We start from the raw sequence: 18,692 nt of genomic DNA, 5'->3' as shown, positions 1-18,692 counted from the left end.
GAAAGCCGTGTGGATCCTCAAAGCATCTGAGAAGCACAGGAACAGCCTTGGAGAAAGGAGAGGAGAGAGAGCTACTCAGCTGATGGCAGAAAGATGCTTTGGTGGATTCCCTCGGAATCCATGGAAGCTAGCTGCATTCCCAGAAAGATCAGAACAAAGACCTAGGCCTGCTCTGAACATGGAAATTAGAAATAGAAGGGAAAGCATGTAATGCAATTTGCGAGAACACAAAGGAAATAAAAAGTGGTAAGATACCCAACTAAAATTGGAAACATTTTCCTTTTGCTCAGAAGGGAAATCTCTAAATATGTACAGAGGGTTTTTTACAATTTACAGGAAGGGGAGAGGCATTGGCCACAGTTATAAAAATAATCAGGTGTTATCTCAACACCTGAAGGTAGGGAACTAAGACCCAAAGTTGAAGAGTCCACCCCTAAAAAGGTGTTAGGAGAGATGGTAAGTATCCATAGCAACCCTCATGCCTGTGTAGCTACACAGTACCTCCCGAGGTACCTCCTCAAGGAGTACCTCCTTGATCACTGACCTCTCCAGCTATTCTGATGTGTCCCTCAGGCAGAGCACAAGTGCAGAGAATCAGGGTGTCGTAGAATGCACAGGACTTGGTGTCTGAGAGACCGGGGTTCACGTCCTGGTTCCTCAGTTACCAACTCAGGCATGTTGGGTCTTAGTTTTGTAAGATGAGGTAAATGTTGACCGCCTTGTTAAGAGTATGAAATGAGATAGCATGGAGATGATCACGCCCCGCACAGAGCATGTCACTGCGACTCAATAAATACCTGTTGGATGATACCAGGCCACAGGGAAAAGGAACAAAAGTTTGCTTTATCCTCCTTCTCCCATTCCACCTAAGAGCGGAAGATGGAGGTGGGGGAAGAGAGGAAGGTAGAAAATGGAAGAATCCTTCTACTTTGTGTGAACAAACCCAGAGTTTAGAAAATTGAGAATTTGCACTCTAACTTAGTGCTTCTCCCTGCTGTCTCGTACCTGGAGTATGAAGGCATCCTCTTGGAAAGCTTTTGATTTCTTCATCTTCGGACACACATTTGCTATTACTCCTCAGATCACTTTAGGAGAGAAACAGACCACATTACAGACCATGAGGACAAGGCTGAGTGTCTGGGTTTAGTGTTGTAATCAGATCCAGATTACAACGAAGTAATGTGTCCTCTGTGGACTAGTCTGCAAGAGGGTTGTGTTTAGGTGGTAAATAGTTGAACCAGTTGATTGTAATTTGTTTTATGTTTAAGCTGGGGTATTTTTCTTTTCTTTTTTTCTTTTTTTTAATGTTTATTTTTGAGAGAGAGACAGAGCGTGAGCAGGGGAGGGGCAGAGAGAGAGGGAAACACAGAAACAGAAGCAGGCTCCAGGCTCTGAGCTGTCAGCACAGAGCCTGACACAGGGCTCGAACTCATGAACGGTCAGATCATGACCTGAGCCAAAGTCCAACGCTCAACTGACTGAGCCACCCAGGCGCCCCTAAGCTGGGATATTTTTCTTAATAAACTCAAGGAGAACTTGGTGGGGTCCCATTTTGAGGGTCCTATGGGGGTTTTCTAGAGCTGAAAACCAGAAGCCCAAAGCATTCAGGCCTCTGACACCTCAGGCCCAAGTTGCCTGTGGTGTTCTGGGAGCTGCAAATCTACCGCCGTCCAGGGCAACCCCTCACCTCCCATGCTGCCAGAAGGAAGCTCTCCATGTACATCTGGAGGCTGCAGTCACAAGCCCTCCACCCAGTCCTCAGTGGGCCTTGAGTGGGGTGCATCTGTTCTTAAGGCAGGTCAGCCCTGCCCAGCCCTGGTTCTCAATTCACAGGATGCATGTACTCTTATGTTAGAAACTTAGAGCCAAGAAGAATGTTTATGTAAATCATGTCCAATCCTCTTATTTTACTAAGAACTTGAAATTCAAAGACACTAAGCATTTTGCTCAAAAGATAGCAAGTTAGTGTCGTAGCCTGGAACCCAGATTTCCTCATACCCAGTCAGGTCTCCTCCTAGGAGGCCAGTGTGGGTCACCAGAAAGAGAGGTGGGGTGGGGTCTGGGCAGGCGAGAAGATAGGTGTGTGTGGTGAATTGAGGAATGCCGTCTCTGAGCCACTCAGGGGTATTAGGAGGGCAGAAGGGGCCTGAGATGCTTCCAGGGGGGTAAGGCCACACTGAGGTTGAGTTCCTTACTCTCGTTCACATCTCCAGGACTTTCTGCTGTTCTGTACCCTGTGGACAGTTTATTTGGGGCTTCAGGGCTTGGGCACATACCCAAAGCTGGAAGAGAATGCTTGCTAACTCCCGTGTTAGTGCCAGGTGTTCTGTGGATCCAGAGGGATTAATAGCCCCAGGGAGGCCAGGGTCAGATTCCTGGGGCACTTCTGTGCACTGCAGATAGAAGGGAAACAGAGCACAGGTCCATGCAGGATTGCTCACTCTGGGAGAATAAAGTGAGCCCTCCAGACCAAGGCAGGGGGCAGTGTGTGAGTGCGTGTGCAAATATGGAAGAAAAGCAGTTTCTGGATCAGTAACTAACTCCTGCTTACGGATGGGGGTGTGGGGAATGCCTCTGTGTGTGTGTGTGTGTGTGTGTGTGTGTGTGTGTGTGTGTGTGTGTGTGTCTATTGGGCTGATGGCTGTTTTTCTAAACGTGAAAAACTGGGGCGCATCTCCAAGAGTCTGAAATGTACTTGGCGTAAGATAATACTCCCTTTATTCTTAACCCCGGATGAGGTCCTTGTTAGAACTTTGTCTACTTTTAGGCTTAAATAAGTAGGGGGAGGGTGCAGAACAGCACTGCCCAGGAGACCTATAACATGAGTCATGTATGTAATTTAAACTTTTCTGGTAGTACAATGGAATGAATGAAATTAATTTGAACAACATCTTTTATTTAACCCAACATATCTAAAATAGTAATAAACTGATAAAATTACTAATTGATATAATAGTATATAATCAATATAGTAATTATGAATGATAATAGTTTGCATTCTATATTTTGTGCTAAGTTTTTGAAATCCAGTATTTCAAAAGTGTAAGTATTTTTACACTTACAGCACATTTCATACTGGCCACATCTCAAGTGTTATGGGCTATCATAGTGGACAGCATAGGTTCAGAGAAAGAGATACATAAAGCTGTATACAGTTAGAAAATGGGGCCAGGGAAAGAAAAATCTATACCTAAAGGAAAAAAAATCTGAGGGTCAACAGCCTTCAAAGTAAAGGACAAATCCCTACAATGAATATCAGTGGTCTCTACTGCCCCTGAGGATTCACATGCCACACGACACCCCCCAGAAAAATGGTTTACATCTCAACTACCTGAAATGTTTGATTTAAATATAAGGAATCCATTTCAACCAGGGAGAAATTGAATCTTAGCTAATAGGATAAATGTTTATCTTGCCTTTGTCCCTCATCCCACGCACTATGAGTAAGGAACCAAACTATCCTTACCTCTCGGGGACAACTTCAGTTTGTACTAGATGTTAACTTTGTCTCAATGCGAAGGCTATGATAATGATTATCCTCTGATTTGGATACGACCTGAGACCAAGGAAGGTATTAGTTATGTCAATATCCATCCAGTACTGTGGATCCTTGAGTTAATGACTGGACCATATCAATTACCGTACCCTGTACCTTTTACATGCAGAGAAAGTATTCAGGAAGAGACAGGACAGTGTCTACTTTCACAAAGGGCAGAAGCTGGGTGTTGGTTGCTATCATCATAGACATCCCAACGTGGCTCAAGAGGAGGTGGTGAATGTCAGTTAGACACCGAGGACTCAGTCCTCAGTGGCTTTGCCACATTGTGCAAACTTTCACACTTCCCTGAGCCTTAAAATGTCCTTTTCCACCCTCTCCAAGTCAAAAGGTTAGTATAAAAGTCAGATGAGGTGATGGACCTCCGTGTGCTTTTAAAGCTTTTGTTTGTTTTTAAGTGCTTTACCAAAAAAAAGGGCTAATAAAATATCAGGTTCTTTTTACTGTATGTGATTCACCAAGCCTTTCTTAAGCACCAAATATTTGCTTGACGATCAGTGCCCGTCCCTCATTTGAGATTAAGTTGATTGTAAGATGCTACAGGGCTTCTGTAAGCTGTGGACATCATGTGAAGAGATTGTCCACATCCTCTCTTTGTTCTCCATTTGACCTGAGGTCATTAGGCCACCAGCTGAAGTTTGGGTTTTTATGACAACTTTTATTTTCATGAGGTGTGATCCAGACTGATCAGTCTTGCCACACTGTAGCCAAAGAACTTCAGTGAAGGATAATTAAGGTCCTCTTCAGCCTTGCTCCCCAAAGTTTATCTGTGGGCCAGCATCGTGGGCATCGCCAGTAGACAGACAGAGTCTCAGGATGCACCCCAGACGTGTCAAGTCAGAGTCTGCATTTTAACAGGATTCCCAGGTGATACAGGCATATGCTAGAGGTTGAGAAGCAGCGCCCAACAGCATCCCATCAAGTGACAGCCTTGGCTTCCGTGTCCTCTGGGATAGGCAGCTTCCCTCTGTCAAAATCTGCCCGTGGGTGTCACCTAGTCACCCAGAATACACTTCATTCTTCTGACACCTGAAAACCCACGTAACAAGTGCTTGGAAATGTCATTACTTTCCTTTGTTACACAAAAGCCTTGATCCAGAGGCTGGATGGGTAGTAAGTAGAGCCACACAAGGTCACCTGGCAAAGGTCTGTGGGTCCTGAGACATGGGAGAAGGAACGTGAAAAGGCCCCTGGCAGTTCTGTCTCTTCCTTTACTCCTGTCAGAGTCCAAGGTTTAAAAGATGGCAGTTTTGAAGAAGTTAGAGAACTTGAAGAGGTTTTCCAGAAGGACAGGAGTATAGAAATGATGTCTGGAGTAGAAGTTGGTCCTGCAAGACACGCTAGAGAATGAGGCCATTTACAGTGGAGACGAGCAGGAGGGGGCGGTGTGGTGGCGTGCCCGGGGCAGCCCGGCAGCTCGACTTCTCGCTCACTGTGGGACATTGGGGCGTGCGCTGACCACCCTGAGCATCAGCTTCCTGGCTTTTAAAAGCAAACAAGATGACAAAACCTGTTCTGCCTATCTCCAGGGTTTCTGTGGGACTCATGGAAAGTAGTGTCAGTGAGCACTCTTAATAACATGGGAAACGGTCCAAGGATGAAAGAGAAGGTCCAGTAGATGAATCCAGAACACAAGTCAACCACTAATTCACTGTGTGACCTCAAGGGAGGCCCTGGGCCTCTCTGAATCAAGTGAGCCATATGTAAAAGATCTCTGAGTGCCCTTCGAGAAGGCCCTGGAGCTGCTGTGGCTCATTGCTATTAGCGCACATTACCAGGAGCGTTTCTCCAAGAAAGATGGCTTTTCAAATATTTATTTAGGGAAAGTTCTGAGAGTTTGGAATTGAATGCTTTCTAGGGGAAATGATTCCAAACACTCTTCCTGGCCTATACTCTGGGAGACCCATTTACAAAAACAGGTCTGCTTGGCCATCATTGCACCTGTGTTTTCATGTCAGCATGTGGTACCTGAGCTGGAGAGTGAAGAGCGATGGTTTCATTTCTACAGCTGTGTCAGGACACACAGTCCTATTTCTGGAAGCAGGCCCTGCCCTGTGAGATATCTGAACTCATCTCATACCTGACTAGAGTGTGTCATGTGCAGACTTTTCCAGGGGAACAGTCTTGTTTGAGACTTCAGATACTCCTGGGGAGTTTTTCAGAAGCATTTCTCTCTGTTTTCATAAGTACCCCAATATGGCATACCTGTTAGTTTAATGAGCCTCCTTTGCCAGATGAGGCTTCTAGTCAACGGCTTTCGGCACAGCAGCCCTTCCATAGATGCCTGCCAGCTGAGAGCAAAAGGACCAATGTGTGTTTTTATGGAAGGTCATAACTGTTCCATAAGACAGCCCTTCTGTGTCTCTTTCCTGCCCATCTGGGGACCCTGTGTTGTCGATGCTCACCTCACTGCACTCATGCTCCGAACTTCCCATTCCGTTGCCTGGATGCTTGCTTCTAACTCTGTACATTGCATTTCCTCCTGTGCGCCCACCGTGTTGTCATGGAAACTCGAGCGCCATAGGCCACGAGTATCCGGTGTCATCGAGTGTGATGGTGTGGTACGTGTATTTGCTCACACTTTTATTTTGAATCCGTTCCAATGTGACATCTGCTAAAATGTCTCCCTTATAATTTGCTTGGTGATCACAGCCTTCTCATCATTCATTGAGAGCAGGACCTGATCTCACAGAATCTGAAAAGAGCTATGTGGTAAGATGCCTGTTGAATAAGAACTGTAGCGTTTCTGAAGAGAATCCTTACTGACTTCTAGAGTCTCAACTGGAGTAATGCCTGGCTAACTCACAGAGCCATGATTTACATGGCTATTGTCCTAGAGGGAAATATTAGGCCACCCCCTTCCCTCTCAGAAAGCAGAGGTATTTCGAGACCTTATTTGTACTCTGCCTCCATGTGGGATTAAGTTAATGGTTAGTGCATGATCGGGAATACATACTTGCATTTCTATCTTGAAGTTATTCACTAATTACAGGCTTTTATGCTGCTGCCTTTGTTTTTTTTTTAATAGTCATACTAAATCCCAAATTCTTCTGTATCTTACCTGTTTTTTCCATGCTTACGCCTGGATCCCTCCTGCACTTCACTACTGGAATATCTATTTTTTTAACCTGGATCTTCAACTCTGTTGTTTCCCTGGACTTATGTGCTTCGTCTGGAATGTTACATCTCTTCCTCTCTTTCTTTTTCTTTTTTTTTCTTTTGTTGTTTTTTTGTCCCCATGTTGACTGTTATATGGGGGTTTCTGGATATCTCGGGGCCACTCACAGGAAGCAGTTTGCAATGAGATCATAAACATTGCCGAAAAATCTGTTCATTACTGCAGCACTGTTTCTCATCCCCTTGACTTTCATCACAAGGTATCCCCTTCTGACAATAAATCATCTTTAATCATTTCTCAGCAACCTCAAGCCCAACAGCGAAGAGTCACCCCCGACAGGAGTCACACCTCACAAGATTTGTAAGTATACTTGGCAAACTTCCTTTCTCACATCACATGCTTGGTGGACTCCTGGCTTTGGAGAGTGGTTCATTGACCAAGTCTGGGGCAGCCATTTGGGGGAATGAACAAATCGCCCCTAGCTTCTCTGAGGATTTCTAGTTGGGGCCATATTTCCCATCAGCCAACATGAAACAGGTGGTGGGTGGATGAATAAAGGGGGCCATAGACTGCTGAGAGATAGAGACCGGCGAAGAGTGAACTGCCATTCAGGGGCAAAGGAGGGCTGTGCTGACTAGAGTCAATCCTAGTGTTGTGGGAATATAGGGGAAGGAGTCATTGGTTCTGCCTGGAGATAAATGAATAGAGTTGATCCACTCATAAAAAAAAATCATTGGATGTCTCCTGTGTTTTAAACATATAGGGGTAAACTCCATTCCCAGAAGAAGGGAGATTTGGAATGGGCATTGAAAGGCAAATTGGAGGGGCACCTGGCTGGCTCAGTCAGTAGAGCACACAACTTTTGATCCTTGAAGTCATGAGTTCAAGTCCCATGTTGAGTGCAGAGATTACTTTAAAAGAAAAAAGAAAGACAATTGGTTTTGAGAGCTACAACAGGGAGGTAAAAGGTCTTCCCAGCTGAGGAAAACAACATGCAAAGACTCAGGGTAGACGATGCAAAGACTCAGAGAAGACCCACATGGAGAAAGGACTCAAAGGAACAGTGCCCTGAGCAGCATGAGGCCCATCCAAAATTAGAGCTGATTGGGGGACCCAAGCAGCAAGGGTGTGGGACCTTGGCCAGCCAGTCTCCACTGTCTGGGGGTGATGATAGAGAAGCAGATATCTGGAGTTATTTCCCAGAGCTGAGGCTAGCAAGGCAGCCACAGTGGAAGTTAAGAGGAGGATAAGGAATTCTAAGGAGTCCAAGTTGGATGGAGACAGGAGGCAAATATGGAAACATCAAAAATATATGTGCTTACCAACTGGAAATCATTCTGCGTCTCTTAATTCCTCGTTCGAGACCTTCCTCTGGCAGACAGATCCACCTACCAAATTATCAAAACATTTGGATAAGTGCACAAAATTAAATAGTCCCTTTGGTTTAGCAAAGAGGAAAACGAACCTATCGTTCCTGGGGACTGTGTCCTCTTGTCTCTAGTCTCGCCTGCCCTCTCACGGGCATTTGCTGGCAGGTGCTGGAAATGGTAGATGGTTGGCTCGTTTGCACAGTTGTGCCCGGTACTCTTGTGTTTCAGAATAGCGAGCACACAGAATTGCGAACTGGTGCGTAGTAGATGCTTCTTAAGTATTTGTCAAAGGAATAAATGAAACCAAACTTTTCCCTGTTGCCAAAGCAGTTACAGGATTTCATCACAAATAGTCCAGCCTTCTCCCGCGAGCTGTTAGGACAGACACAACAGCACACACCAAATGGCCTTAGGCCAACTAACAATAAATAAAAATCTTAACCACAAACATCACTGGGACAGAAAGAAAGCAAAAAGTGTTCAAGAATTTCAGAAAAATGACATCACATTTAAAAACAATTGACGAGAGGCACCTGGCTGGCTCAATCAGAAAAGCATGCGACTCTTGATCTTGGGGACATGAGTTCGAGCTCTACTTAGTGTGTAGACATTATTTAATGAATAAATACAACTTTCTGTGGGGGAGCACCTGGGTGGCTCAGGCGGTTAAGCGTCTTTCTTCGGCTCAGGTCATGATCTTACGGTTTGTGACTTCGATCCCCGCATCATGCTCTGTGCTGACAGCTCAGAGCCTGGAGCCTGCCTCGGATTCTGTGTCTCTCTCTCTCTCTCTCTCTCTCTCTCTCTCTCTCTGTCCCTCCCCTACTTGCATGCTCACTCTCTCTCTCTCTGTCTCTCTGTCTCTCTCTCTTTCAAAAATAAACAAACATTAAAAAAAAAAACTTTTTTTGTTTTAATGTTTGTGTATCCATTTTGAGAGAATATGTGCGAGCAGATAAGAGGCAGAGAGAATGGGAGAGAGTTGTAGAGCCTGGCACAGGGCTCAAATTCACAAACCGTGAGATCATGACCTGAGCCAAAATCAAGTCCGATGCTTAACCAACTGAGCCACCCAGGTGCCACAATAAATTAAAACTTTAAAAAAAATAAAAACAACTAACAAAATATGTATCAGCATATTAAGGAACTCAAGATAGTGAGGCCATTGGAATGTACTTTTTATATCCTTGTATCAGTACAACAATTTTATACATATACAACAATTGCCTTACACTTTCCAATGTATATGAGCAGAATATAGTGTCTATCTCTGGAGTAAGAAACTTCTGATTATCTTTGATAATCTACATACATTCTCCTGTGTTAAGAAAAGGCCTTGGTTAATTTTAAAGAGGGGGCATCTAGACAAAATACTTGGTAACCAAATGAAACTAAATAAAAGGACTGATCACAGCCTTGCTTGTCAGAGGCTCCCCCCATCCCTATCAGTCTTCATTTACTTATATGCTGAATGGATCTCCCCATAAGCTCCACTGTTAGAGAAATAGCCAGTAAAATACTTTCATCTGCATTGATGTGTGTGAAACACTACCAAAGTGCTGATTTAACTTACATGGGCTTTAAAAAACTCATTATTTAATCCTATCACTGTTTGAGTGAATGTTTTTCATTTTTAGATTTAGCTACCAAGCATTGTATAGCTATATACCACAGAATGATGATGAATTGGAACTCCGAGATGGAGATATTGTTGATGTCATGGAAAAATGCGATGATGGATGGTTTGTTGGTAAGTGATCTCCTCATGTTTTTCTCACTAGCTGTATATTGAAGGAGTAGCTATGAGTGATGAGCCATGCAAAAGGCAATGTTCTCTGCACAGAAAAAAGCCTTCTCAGATCCTGTATCTCCATCAGGAATGCTGGGCCACCCAGTTTATGCTTGCTCTGGAGGCAGTGTGGATGACACTAATGGTATTGGACCCAAAAACTAAATACACCTAAGTGACTGCACAGAAGGGCAATTTCAAATTGGTTGAGTTCTGTATGTCTTTGTATTCTGTGTATGTCTGTACTACATGTGCAGATTTTATTCTCTTAAAACTCTTAAGAAACAACACAAGAAAATTTGAGCCTAGGTCTCAGCCATGAAACTCAACCATATGTGTAGATGTTCCAGAGACCTTATTTACTTCAGGCTTCTGAAAACTTTTTTTTTTAATATTTATTTATTTATTTTAAGAGATTTAGAGTACAAGTAGCGGGGAGTGCAGAGAGAGAGAATCCCAAGCAGGCTGTGTGCTATCAGCACAGAGTCCAACACGGGGCTTGAACTCACATACCGTGAGATCACGAGATGAAATCAAGAGTTAGATGGCTCACCGGGTGTCTGGGTGGCTTAGTCAGTTAAGCATCCGACTTCGGCTCAGGTCATGATCTCGCGGTTCGTGAGTTTGAGCCCCGCGTTGGGCTCTGTGCTGACAGCTCAGAGCCTGAAGCCTGCTTTGGATTCTGTGTCTCCCTCTGTCTCTCTCTCTCTCTCTCTCTCTGCCCCTCCCCTGCTCACGCTCTGTCTCTCTCTCTCAAAAATGAATAAACTTAAAAAAATATATTAAAAAAAAAAAAGAGAGAGGGAGAGAGAGAGAGATGGCTAGGGAACTGAGCCAGCCAGGTGCCCCCAGGCTTTTAATAACTTCAGTCAAAGCAACCTACTTAGTTAAGGTCCTATTCTTGATTTCAGCTCAGGTCTTGATCTCACGTTTCTCAGATAGAACCCTGCATTGGTCTCCCCGCTGACACATGGAGCCTGCTTGGGATCCTCTTTCCCCTCTCTCTCTGCTTCTCCCCAACTCGTACGCATGTGCTCTCTCTCTGCCCCCCCCCCCAATAAATAAATACATAAAACCTTTTTTAAAAAGCAGCTTGCTCAGAGCGCCTGGGTGGCACAGTCGGTTGAGCATCCGACTTCAGCCAGGTCACGATCTCGCGGTCCGTGAGTTCGAGCCCCGCGTCAGGCTCTGGGCTGATGGCTCGGAGCCTGGAGCCTGTTTCCGATTCTGTGTCTCCCTCTCTCTCTGCCCCTCCCCCGTTCATGCTCTGTCTCTCTCTGTCCCAAAAATAAATAAACGTTGAAAAAAAAAAATTTTAAAATAAATAAATAAATAAATAAAAAGCAGCTTGCTTAATTAAAACAAAAGATTCACCATTACAGGAGAAGGATCAACAGTTTTTAAGATTTTGCTACAAAGCAGATACTTGCTTCATGTAATTTCTTATTGAAGATCTCAACAAACAACAAGATAAGAATTACCTCCATTTCACAGACTCAAAAACTGAGGCCCAAAGATGTTATATAACTAGACCAGGTCACCCAGGTAGCCAGTGGTGGGGACAGTACTTGAATTAGGCCTCTCTCTCCCATAGCCTTTGTTGTTTCTGCGCAGGCACAAACATGCTGCTGGGGACCACTGGCTCACTTTTTGCCTCTGTTTTACACTTACTTGTACAAAGGGTTTACCTTTATCCTCTTCCCAAGACCAGCTCTTTCCTGATCTCTCTGGAAAATCTTTGCTAAAGTGAAGTCAGTCAGGGCTTGAGGTAGTGAGAATGGCAAGGCCTCGGCATATGTGAGAAGCCAGAAAGATTTGCCTGGGCCTCACCAGCCTCTTAGAAAGCTGCCCCTCCCTCCCCAGGCTCCCCACTACCTTGAACTATTCTGTTCAGATGGAAGCCCCATCTGAGAAGCCACCAGCACTCCCGTGGAGTGCAATCCAATGGAAACAGAACACAAGCCATGTATGGAATTTAAAATTTTCTGGAAGCCATATTGGAAGAAGTAAAACGAAACCGAAAATTAATTTTAGCGATATATTTTATTAAAACCAATGCATTCAAAATATTATTTGAACATGTAATCAGTATAAAAAATCGTTAGTGCCAAAGGAGAATGTAAAATATCTAAGTCTTAGGAGTCTGATGTGTATATTATACCGTCACAGCGTAGCTCAGTTCAGAATAGCCCGTTTTCAAGTGCTCAGCCGCCTGTGGCTGTCCTATCAGAGAGTGTGACTCTCGTATGTCTTAGCTGTTAAACTCTTCCAGGAGTGCTTATGTCTTTTATGGGAACACAGGGCACTGTTGGGGGGCACCAATTCTCTCCTGGGGGCGTCCCTGGCAGCTGGGTAAAGGAATGTTGCTCAGTCCCTCAGGTGCTTTAGAACGTAGCCTGGTGCTCAGAGTGGAAGCCTATTTTCTCATCCGTAAGGAGAGGTCGAACCAGGTGTAGGAGCACATCTCTGGGCTTTGTACTCTCGGTTCTTTGCAGCCTCCTTGGCCGTCCTCCCTAGGGGTTCAACTAGTTATTTTAGAGGTCTTTAGTTTTGACGCCCTTTTTTTAGCTTGAGGTTTCACTTTGGGCAACAGCCCCGACCTACTGGTGGTGGCTGCTTGAAATGCTGTGTTCACCAGGGTTCTGAAGCTATATCCAAGCCGATTGGGGAAAGGATGCAATCGTCCCTATTGTGATATCTGCCAGCGAGAGGGGAATAATGACCCGGCATGTATCCGCCACCATCCCCACCCCCACCCCTGCCCGGGTCCCCACCCCCCACCCATCCCAAGGGAAGGGACTAGGTTAGGGATCCAGCAGTTCCGGATGTAGAGCAGTTGGGGAAGGGCTTTGCGCCCAGGTAGCTCAGTGTTCCTGGCTCAGCGGGAACCGTGAAGAGGTTGGAAGCAAAGACAGGGAGTCAATCTGGGGCTTAGGCACAGGCTTCTGGGAGGAATTTCCTTTTGATGTGTGGCCATATCCAGTGGACTTTTAGAAATCTTACAGTTTAGAAATTAGATAAATGTGCTCCTTTTTCCAAAAAGAAGTATCGGAAAGAGCAGAGGGCTGGGAGTTAGAAGTCCTAGGTTCAAAGCCTGCTTCTGATGCTTGCTAAACTGTGGGACCTCACTAATGTCACTTAAGCTCTCTGAGCTTCAGTTTCCTCATCTGAAAGAGGGGAGTACTGAGAATACCTTCCTGGCTTACCACCAGGCATTATTTGATAGCCTAAATGAGATAAGATGGAAAAATGTGCTTTGGAAACCATATGCTGCATTGTTATCAGGGGGCCCCCTCTGAACTCACATAGTAAGTCTTCTGATTTTGCGTGTGTGTGTGTTTTTTTTACAGGTACTTCAAGAAGGACAAGGCAATTTGGTACTTTTCCAGGCAACTATGTAAAGCCTTTGTATCTATAAGAAGATTGAAAACCACAGAGATTATTTTTATTGGAGGATGAAGCATAATTCACGAACTGGTCTCTTTATTTAAACATTGAGTCAGTAGGAAAACTAACGCAGTGGATAAAGTAAGAAGCAAAAGAGAGGGACAGAGAAGTGTTGTGTCTGAAGCCTGAGCCTGTGTGAACGTACAGTGTCAGGCAGGCTGAACTGAGAAAAAAGGAATGAGGCAAATCTGTATTTACTTAGCTGCTTCTGGGAGCCACTCCAAGCCTTCCCTGCCTCTCCCCCTCTTGGGTAATCTGACCTGTAACACGGGCCAGGATCAGTGAGGTCAGAAATGCCTCTTGCTGCCCCAGCCTTGACCAGCTTTTGCTCAAAGGGGTCATTTAGCCGGAAGCAGCCCTCAGAGCATCAGGCAGACCCCTAGCCATTCTCCAAAGGCTCTGCACCCCAGCCACCCAGAGCCCCATTTCCAAACACTGCTGGGGATCAGCTCGGGCTGCCGAGGCCATCCCTGGAGGCCCCCAGGCTACCCAAGACCACGTCCCTCACTCCTGGGGTACGTGGGGAAATGGAGGCAGGACACAGAATGCCCTGTGCATTCAGCCCGCATGCAGCATTGCTCTTGATGCCCCTGGTGTTCAGACAGAAAAGAACATGAGGTTTGCCCGTGGGAGCGGGGTGCCCGGGTCAGATAGTTATATTTGTATTTCCAGGTGATTAAGTTAAGAAGCTCTGTAGTTATCGAGGTCACTTGCGGTGTGCTCTTTCCCACATCTCTGACTTTTGTAAGTGGTCACCTTTAGCACAGTTTCATTTAGCAGAATGCCATTGCTAACCTTTCTTTTCTGGATTGTTTTTGGTCAGGGCAGTTTGGGGTTGGTGGGCCTATTCTGACAAGGATGGCATCCAGTGAATCATTTCACATACGCCGGATGCTGGGGCCACTGATGAGCAGGATGTGCTCCACACCTTAGCACAGACTCCCTGCAGCAGTTCAGGCACCACCCACGGTGCAGTAGCCCAGGGTCGTGAGCCCCGATGCACCCTGGTGAGGCTTCTCTTCGAGCAGAAGGTGCCCATGCCCCGGCCCGAAGTGCGAGGCAGTGGTTCGCCACTCCCAGGACGTCTGTGCTTTGCGGGGCTACATCTGAGGAGGGAGGGCCCTGTGACACCCGGGGTGCTCCAGTCACATCTCCATCCAGTTCAAGGATGTTTCTCAGCCTCTCTGCTAGACCCCTTAGAAAACTAGAGAAATGACCCACTCCCTGCCCGCCAGGAACTCAGAGGTGATTGGAGAGGTACACACACACAAATACGGAATCAAGAGAGACTGTGATATGTGCGAAGAAGGGTATGAGAGAGGAGGAGGAGATTACCTTTCCCTGGAGAGACCCTAGGAAGCATTGTCGTATTTCTGTCTCCATGAGCTCACTCTTGAACAGCTAGGCTGCTTAGAAGAACCTTCCTCTGAGGGTAGTTTATGGCTGGAAATTCTTGGAACTGTTTCCAGAGTTTTCACACTCTTATCCTCCCCACAAATACGCATCCAAGGTCACAAACAGGAGTAGCAATTCTAGGTGGTAGGGTGTATACAGGAATCCTGGCTCTCTGCATGTAGCTCAGAATTGCCCCAGGACCATTGTCCCAAAACCTGGAGTCTTTACAGGTAGGCAGAGTTTGTCTTCAGTGCCTCTGTCCCACCTTCTTGTCTGCCATTCATCTACCCATCACCTGTCCACCCCCATACCCCCATCAGAGAGCCTCATTCTCTTCCTGTCCTCCTTTCAAATCTTGGCCTCAGGAAAGAACCTGCCACTGACTCCTTCACACTGGAGTGTAAATGACCGGTAAGAGGAATGTGTTACTTCTTCCTGGAGACACTTGTTTTTAGCTAGGACAGAGCAGAGCCTTAACCCCAAGGGATGAGGCAGTGGAACTAATGGTGGTGGTAGGGGGTGGGGGTGGGGTGGAGGAGCTTCCTGGGTAGAAAGAGCCTTTTTGATATTCTTTAACACTCATTGCTTTGGAAGGTCAACTTGAGCATCCAAGGGCACTGTCTGACTCTCTGAGGGACTATAGTACAAGTGCATATGCACGTGCATTTTGCACAACAGCATTTCACTCATTTTTGGAACGTAACTCTCGTATTGGCTAATGTGTTTCCTGGTCTTTCTTAGATGCAAACCATTAATAATGACCTTATTCTAATAGCTTTTTGAGGGGTGCTTCTTAAGTAGGTAATTTTGAACACCTCTTTCAATACAGCTAGAAAATAAAACCAATTTGTAAAGCCACATTTGCATATGATGCCAGCCTCACGCATTTGTATATCTTCAGAAACCCAGGTATGCCTCACCAATTTGCCCGTCTTTAATAAAATCATGTTAAAATTTGCATCAAACTTCAGCTTCCTATGTATGACAGAACAAGGAACAAAGTTTCCAACTGCTCTTTTGTCCTCAAACATTTAGTAATATAAAATACCTATTTTTATGCTGAAATATTTATACAGGTTTATTAATAGCAAGTGCAACTAACTGGCGCCATGCCTTGCAACACATTTTGATATATTAGCCATGCTTCTGGGTAAAGGCAAGCCCCCAACTACTTATCTTTTGCAGTCTCTCTGGGATCAGTTAAAGAAAAAAATCATATGCGTAAGAAGTAGGACTGTAAATATGTATATTTAACTTTGTATAGCCCATGTACCTACTTTGTATAGAAAAATAATTTTAAAAATTTGAACTGAAGGGGGGGTGAAATAAGGAAGTCATGAAGTTTTTCGCATTTTTATTTAAATGAAGGAATTCCAAATAACTCACCTGCAGATTTTTAGCACAAAGATAGCCATTGTAAAGTGTTAAAATTTTAAATAATCATTCTTTCTGGGAGAGAAGGTAATTGTGATCTCAGTTATAGGTTTTTTATTTTGTTTTTGATTTTTTTGTTTTTTTTTTTTTGTTTTTGTTTTTTGGCTGTCTTATTTATCTACAGTAGTATTAAGTTCTTTTGCTAGAATAAGTTACTACAAAGAAGATTATATTCTGAAAGAAAAATAACTGACATTATATATAACCAGTTAATTTAAAGTGTTGCCATTTACACACCAAGAGCATGTACTATGCAGACACAGATTTTTCCATTCATTTATTTTTCTTTATTGCGGTGGATTGATTTGATAAATGGATGTGTTGAATTACTACATTTGCTGTACATATTATTTAATAAACTTTATTCAGAATTGCGTGGCATATGTTCTTACCATTCATTATTTCTTTCCTTTGCCAACTCTCTCAGGAGGCTTATATTCACTGCTTCGATTTCACGTACTCTCCTTTTCCATTCTTTTCTTTTTTTTTTTTAATCTTTATTTTTGAGAGAGAGAGAGAGAGAGAGAGGGAGAGGGAGAGGGAGAAAGGGCGGGGGGCAACAGAGAGACAAGGAGGCACAGGATCCAAAGCAGGCTCCAGGCTCTGAGCTGTCAGCACAGAGCCTGACGCAGGGCTCGAACTCACATTCGTGAGTTCACGACCTGAGCTGAAGTCAGACGCTCAACTGACTGAGCCACCCAGGTGCCCCTTTTTTTATTTTAATTTTTTTCTTAACATTTATTCATTTTTGATACAGAGTGCAAGTGGGGGAGGGGCAGAGAGAGAGGGAGACAGAATCTGAAGCAGGCTCCAGGCTCTGAGCTGTCAGCACAGAGCCCGACGCAGGACTTGAACTCATGAACCACGATTTAGTGACCTGAGCCGAAGTCGGACACTTAATCGACTGAGCCTCCCAGGCGCCCCCTCCTTTTCCATTCTTAATCACGTACCATTTGGCTTCCATCCTGCCCTTTGAAGACACCACTTCTTACCTTACTCTTTTCTCAATAAGCTAACTCCATGACCTTCTCTGAATTGACTGCTGCTGACCATCTCACCATTCTTTCTACAATATTTTTATAGTGATTATAAAAATAATGCATATATCTTTAAAAGCAAAAGTGAAACATTATAAAATAAATGTAATGGGTCATGATTTGCTCCTCAAGACATAGGTACAGAAAATGATACAGCACTTTTTCCAAATCGAGTTAAATCAGCTATGAGTCCTCTCTTTGTGGCGGGTGAAAATGCAGGCTCTCCTTTTATTCCCTCCCAAACCAAGTGTGTCAAGATGATGGCATAGGCATCTAACCTCCCCTGGCATCCCATGGCTGGGACCACCCCCATCTCAGTTTGGGGCAGGGCCTGACTGCCCAAACCAAACCTCCACCCTCCCTGGTTCTGTTCTTTTCCACCTCTTTTTTTTGTTTTAATTTTTTTAACGTTTATTTATTTTTGAGACAGAGAGAGACAGAGCATGAACGGGAGAGGGTCAGAGAGAGGGAGACACAGAATCGGAAACAGGCTCCAGGCTCTGAGCGGTCAGCACAGAGCCCGACGCGGGGCTTGAACTCACAGACCGTGAGATCATGACCTGAGCCGAAGTCGGACGCTTAACCGACCGAGCCACCCAGGCGCCCCTCCACCTCTTTTAACTCAAAGGACTAGTTGGCACTTCCGCCTCTTTGGGGTGACTCAGTGGAATCCTTTTCAGTAGGCTTGGGCGTCAGTCATGGGAGAAGGGTGGTCTCCCAGGGGTCTGAACCCCGGTACTGAGCCCTGTTTCACAGGAACTCCTTCCATGGCCTCCATCCCATTCAACAAATCCATCAGCTGTACTTTCAAAGTAGGTTTAGAACCCAACCACTCCCATCACCAGAGTCCAAGCCGTTTTCTCTCTGGATCATTGTGCTCACTTTCTAACTTGGCTCCCTGCTTCCACCCTTACTTCCTCTACTTTGTCTTAACAGAGCAACCAGAGTGATCATTTTAAAGTTGGCTCACAACCCTCTAGAGGCTTCTCATGCCGCTGAGTGGAACCATGCCTCACATCCATTGGTACACTGTCCCTTCCCTCTCCCTTACCTCTGACTTCACTTCTCCTTGCTCTTTCCACCCACATGATCCTTATGGCCTCAAAGTCATCAAGCACACTTCAGGTTCAAGGTCTTACATTCTATCCCCTGTGCCCAGAAGACCCTTTCTGCTGGAGCTGCATGGCTTTCTTCCGCCCTTCTTTTACATCTTTAATGTTGCTTTCTCAATGAGGCTCTCTTGGACCACTTTATATATAACAGGACCTTACTGTTTCCACCGAGCATCCTATCCCCCTTCTCTTCCTCCGTGCTTCATAATTCATCAGCATCTGATAGATACTTGTTTTCACAATCATACAAAATCCGTGAGGTTAACGATTCCATTTGGCTTTGGTATGTATGCCCAGCACCAAGAAGAGTCCCTAACACAGTTGGCAGTCACAGTTACTTGGTCAGGTAAATGAGTACATAAATGAATGAACTCCTGGGGCCAGAGATCCTAGAACTCAGAATATAATAATGAAAGAAGGGAAGCATTGTCCAT

At 45.0% G+C, this 18,692-nt stretch overlaps 1 protein-coding gene across 50 annotated transcripts in view; it reads left to right on the top strand.

Moving 5' to 3' along the window:
* Positions 1-16,490, top strand: part of SORBS1 (sorbin and SH3 domain containing 1) — a 231,542-nt gene extending 215,052 nt beyond the window's left edge. For 24 of the 50 annotated variants that reach the window (XM_045438318.1, XM_045438311.1, XM_045438300.1 and 21 more), the window contains 4 exons: positions 6,209-6,268; positions 6,844-7,034; positions 9,682-9,794; positions 13,184-16,490. In XM_045438318.1, the coding sequence (XP_045294274.1) occupies positions 6,209-6,268; positions 6,844-7,034; positions 9,682-9,794; positions 13,184-13,251 (432 nt within the window). In that variant the 3' untranslated portion in view covers positions 13,252-16,490. The remainder of the gene's footprint in view (positions 1-6,208; positions 6,269-6,843; positions 7,035-9,681; positions 9,795-13,183) is intronic. The other 26 variants (XM_045438339.1, XM_045438336.1, XM_045438334.1 and 23 more) reach the window with 3 other exon arrangements.
* Positions 16,491-18,692: the final 2,202 nt, after the last annotated feature.

Source organism: Leopardus geoffroyi, chromosome D2, assembly GCF_018350155.1.
Source record: "Leopardus geoffroyi isolate Oge1 chromosome D2, O.geoffroyi_Oge1_pat1.0, whole genome shotgun sequence".
Lineage (NCBI taxonomy): Eukaryota > Metazoa > Chordata > Mammalia > Carnivora > Felidae > Leopardus > Leopardus geoffroyi.
This window is presented reverse-complemented; position numbering and strand designations above follow the sequence as displayed.